Below are 4,003 nucleotides of genomic sequence, written 5' to 3' on the forward strand. Positions count from 1 at the left end.
TTATGGGGATCTTAGAGCTATTAGCACATACAGATGAATGTAACAACACCTGTAGAAAATATCAGAGGTGTTTATATAAGACAGTAGTTTTGAGAAAGATAATGATGTGTCAGACTGTTCATTAATTGTGTACTAAACTGTCTATGCTGAATTTAAGATTTCACTGAGTACTTACAACCCTCTACTTAATGTGAAGTGTGGAGGGATAGTATGCATAAATGGCATCTGTACATTGACAACAGAATTGAGATGATGTTCGCAGTGAATTGGGATCTCAGTGTATGAGATACTCAACCTTATTGGATGTCTTAAACATACTTAGATCACAGTTCAGCAACTGAAATTGTCTTCCACACCCTGACAAGTCCTGGCTCTTATTTGTAATCTTCAATGTACCCAAATATCAATACAGTGTTGTTGTAGTTACTCTAGGAAAGCTGTGTGCAACACTTGGTCATGCTGGGTCAGAGAATGTTATTAAACAATCAGAAGCAAAACACCGGCAAAGAAAATCGACTTTCTCATGTACTGTTAATGCCTCAGCTCAGAGGAAACCCAGTTAAAATGTCCATTTCAATTAAACCGGCTATGTACATAACTACTTTGCTAAAGAGGAATAAATACAGGCACGTGCCTTGGCAGTTTTCTGAATCCAGGCCTGATATAGCATTTATCCATTTAAGCAGGCATTGGGAACAATATGTCCTCACAATATTAATATAACCCATCTGCCAGTTGCATAAAGGCTGGCAAATTACCTCATTGCTTTTCATCCTACATTACAAGAAAAAAAGTGAAAAAGAATCCCACCCCCAGTATTACTGGGTTGCGGCAAAGCTGTGGAAGAAAAACTTGATGGTTTCAAAGCAACCCTTGTCATGCTCTGTAGGAGACTGTGTAGGACTTTGTTTGTCTCAACATCGCTGCTGCACCACTACCACTTCCTGGCCTCCGCATCCTGTTGATGCAACAGAGTACGCCTTGAAGGAGACGGGTAGTCCCCGAAGAAACCACGACGTCTGCCCGAAGCGCCAATAACAACATCCCTGGCAGTACCAGCCAGACTGCACCTGCGCGCAAGCCGGGTCGGGAGGAAATTGAGGCGAGGAAGATGTGCAGAGGCTGAAGGCACCGTGGGCCGACCCTCGCCAGCGAGACCACCATGACCACTGGGGCATGCGCGCATGGAGGTCCACGGGGCGGCACATATTACAACGAGCTCTGTGGAAATGGGCGGACTTTTCCAGGAAATCGTGGGGACTAAGGCGATAAAAGGACTGCGTACTCTGTACTGGGGGGCGCGTTTCTTGTGTGCGGGCGTTTTTTTTTTGTGTGCGGACGTTTTGCGTGCGGGCGTTTTGTGTGTGTACGCGTATGTGTGTGCGTGCACGTATGTGTGTGTGAGTGCATGTGGGCTCCCAAAACATCTCTCTTGTGGACTTCGGCGGAGCTTGGAGCTTGGACCATCATCGATTACACCGAGACTGAGCCAACGGGACATCGCGGGCTCGTGGTGGTGGTGATTAATCTTGCCGCATCTTTACCGTTTTCTAGCTTAGGGATTCTGACTCTCTCTTCCTCTTTCTCCCTGTCCTATCGCTCTTACCAGCCGCTTGTTTGATAAAGATTACAAGGTTGCCCGGCATCTGACCTCGTTTGTGTCTTAATCTCGCTCTTGGGATCGTTAAGAACCCTCCCTGATATCGGATCGGGACATCTTTTTAATTGGCGTCACGGACAGGATCCCTAGAGACGAGAGTGCTGTACTACCTTGCCGTGTTGGATGTAAACCTCTCAGGATGAATTGAGCCCCCTTTCGTGTTACATTGAAGTGTGCCCTCCTGAGAGCAAAATTGGGGGAACTGTGGGCTGTGATACTGCCTTTGTGTTTGAGTGACGTGAGGCCTCTTGAGAGCGAACCGTGTGGTCCTCTCAGGACGAAAACCAATTTTGGTTGCTCTTTGTGTGTGAGATTCAGATTTTAGTCTCCTGAGAGCGAATAGGGGAAACTTGGATACTAAGCTGTGACCCTCTCAGGACAAATTCCCCTTTTTTGTTGTTCTACACCCAGATTTAACCTCCTGGGAGAGAATAGGGGAACTCTGACATTGACGTGTGTCCCTCCCAGGACGATGATCCCCTTTGCATCAGGAAAAGGAAAACAAATGGTCGCCTCAGAGGCAGCCGATGCTTGTGATAATGTGCCCTCAGGGCTGAAGGAATAGAAAAATTGTATGATCTTTTGGAGGCACACCGATCTCGCCCCTCAATCCAGGGACAAGATTGGGCGAAAAAACCACTGGTTTCAACCACAGAGTGTGGTGGATAGGATAAGGGTATTGCAGAAGGAAGCTAAGGTTAAGAGAGGAAAAGGAAAAGCCATAATTTGTGCAGTGTTAGGAGCAAGTCTGGCAGCTGCGGTGGAGGAGAGAGAGCAGAAGTCTCAGCAAGTTGATACTGTAATAGACTCCCTGAAGACTGCAATACAGACCCTGCAGGAACAATTGAGAGAAACCAAAGATTTGTTAGAGGAGGAAAGGAATCAAAATGCAATATTGAAGGATGAATTGAGAGAGCAATTATTGACAGAGACAGATACATTGGCGGAGGCAAGAGTTAAACTTTTGGAGAAGGGTATAAGGCAAATTTATCCCCAAAGAGATTTGCAGAAAGCGAAAGAAACTGTAGAAAAGGTCCCTCATATGTATCCGCTGGTTAAAACAGAGTATGTTTACGAGGACGAGAGCGACGACCGTCCTCAGGTAATCACCAAAGAAGTCCCATTTACAGCAACTGAATTGGCAAAGTTGAAAAAGGATTTTGCAAGGACTGCAAAAGAGTCAGAGACAGAGTATGTTTGGAGAGTGTCTTTGTCAGGAGGGGATGGAATCATGTTGTCAGAGAAAGAAGCAGAAGGATATTGGGGTCCGGGTGTGTTTCTAACTACCGGCGACCGCCGAGCCCCATGGTCATTGACTCAGAGAGCTGCATATTGGGCCAGAGGGCTGAACCCCTTGGAGAGGGGAGATCCCCTTGCCATAAGAGGTACGGTGGATCAGTTAGTCGAAAGTGTGCAGAAGGCAGCTTGTCTGCAGATGATGTATGATCGAGAACTCAAGCCCAACCAGGGTTCACCAATGATGATGCCTGTGGACCCAGAGAGGATGACCCCCCTGATACGAGGACTCCCCGATTCTCTGAAACCCTTTGGCATTCAATTGCAAGGGAAGATTCAAAACACCCCCAATGCAGAAAGAATGACAGCTGCTCTGGAGGGGACTGTGACCCCTGACCATCATAAGTCAGGGAGGAAAGTATGGACATGGGGAGAGGTAGCCCAGGAATTGATTAACTTTGGGAGAAAATATGGCCCTGTTGGTGGGTCGTCCCAAAGAACAGAAGCCAGAGTCGTTCGGGCTGCAGAGCAGATTAGTAGGCAACCATCATTCATGGGAAAGAGCCAAGGCTCAGTGTCACCCCGAATTCGGAACCCCGGAAGAGAGAGACCCCTGACTCGACACGGACTGTGGCAACTAGGGCTTCAGAAAGGCATTCCTCGAGACTTGATGGATGGTCTTTCGAGTCAGAAGTTAGAACAACTGGTGGAGAAATGGTCTGAGTGAAGGGTCACTTTCAAACCGACCCCTAGTGCTCCACCCTTGATAGACCTTGGAGAGGAGCTGACCAGGGAAGATAAGGTGGCGGGAAACTAGACCCTCCGCCCCCCGAAGGTGAGGGGGGAGGCGGAGGATGGATGTTTGTAAGACAACTCACCAGCAATTCAAAAGGGGATTTATTGATTACTGTTGCTGTAGGACCGAGGAAAAGACTAGTAACATTTCTGATTGATACTGGGGCACAAATTACCGCGCTAACGCGAACCGAAGCAGAATTATGTGGGATTTCAATTCCGTCTAGAAATCTAATTGTCTTGGATGCCTTGAGAAAAACACAGTCAGTGCCCATGACTCCGGTGACACTCTGGTTACCAGGAGAGGAAAAC

At 47.4% G+C, this 4,003-nt stretch overlaps 1 protein-coding gene across 1 annotated transcript; it reads left to right on the forward strand.

Moving 5' to 3' along the window:
• The first annotated feature begins 1,184 nt into the window (after positions 1-1,184).
• On the forward strand, positions 1,185-3,623 carry LOC122153508. The gene is given in 3 exon segments (XM_042793541.1): positions 1,185-1,288; positions 2,212-2,296; positions 2,298-3,623. Coding segments are annotated over 3 exon segments (1,515 nt in total).
• The last annotated feature ends 380 nt before the right edge of the window (positions 3,624-4,003 follow it).

Source organism: Tyto alba, unplaced genomic scaffold (assembly GCF_018691265.1).
Source record: "Tyto alba isolate M040663 unplaced genomic scaffold, T.alba_DEE_v4.0 Super-Scaffold_20, whole genome shotgun sequence".
Classification (NCBI taxonomy): domain Eukaryota; kingdom Metazoa; phylum Chordata; class Aves; order Strigiformes; family Tytonidae; genus Tyto; species Tyto alba.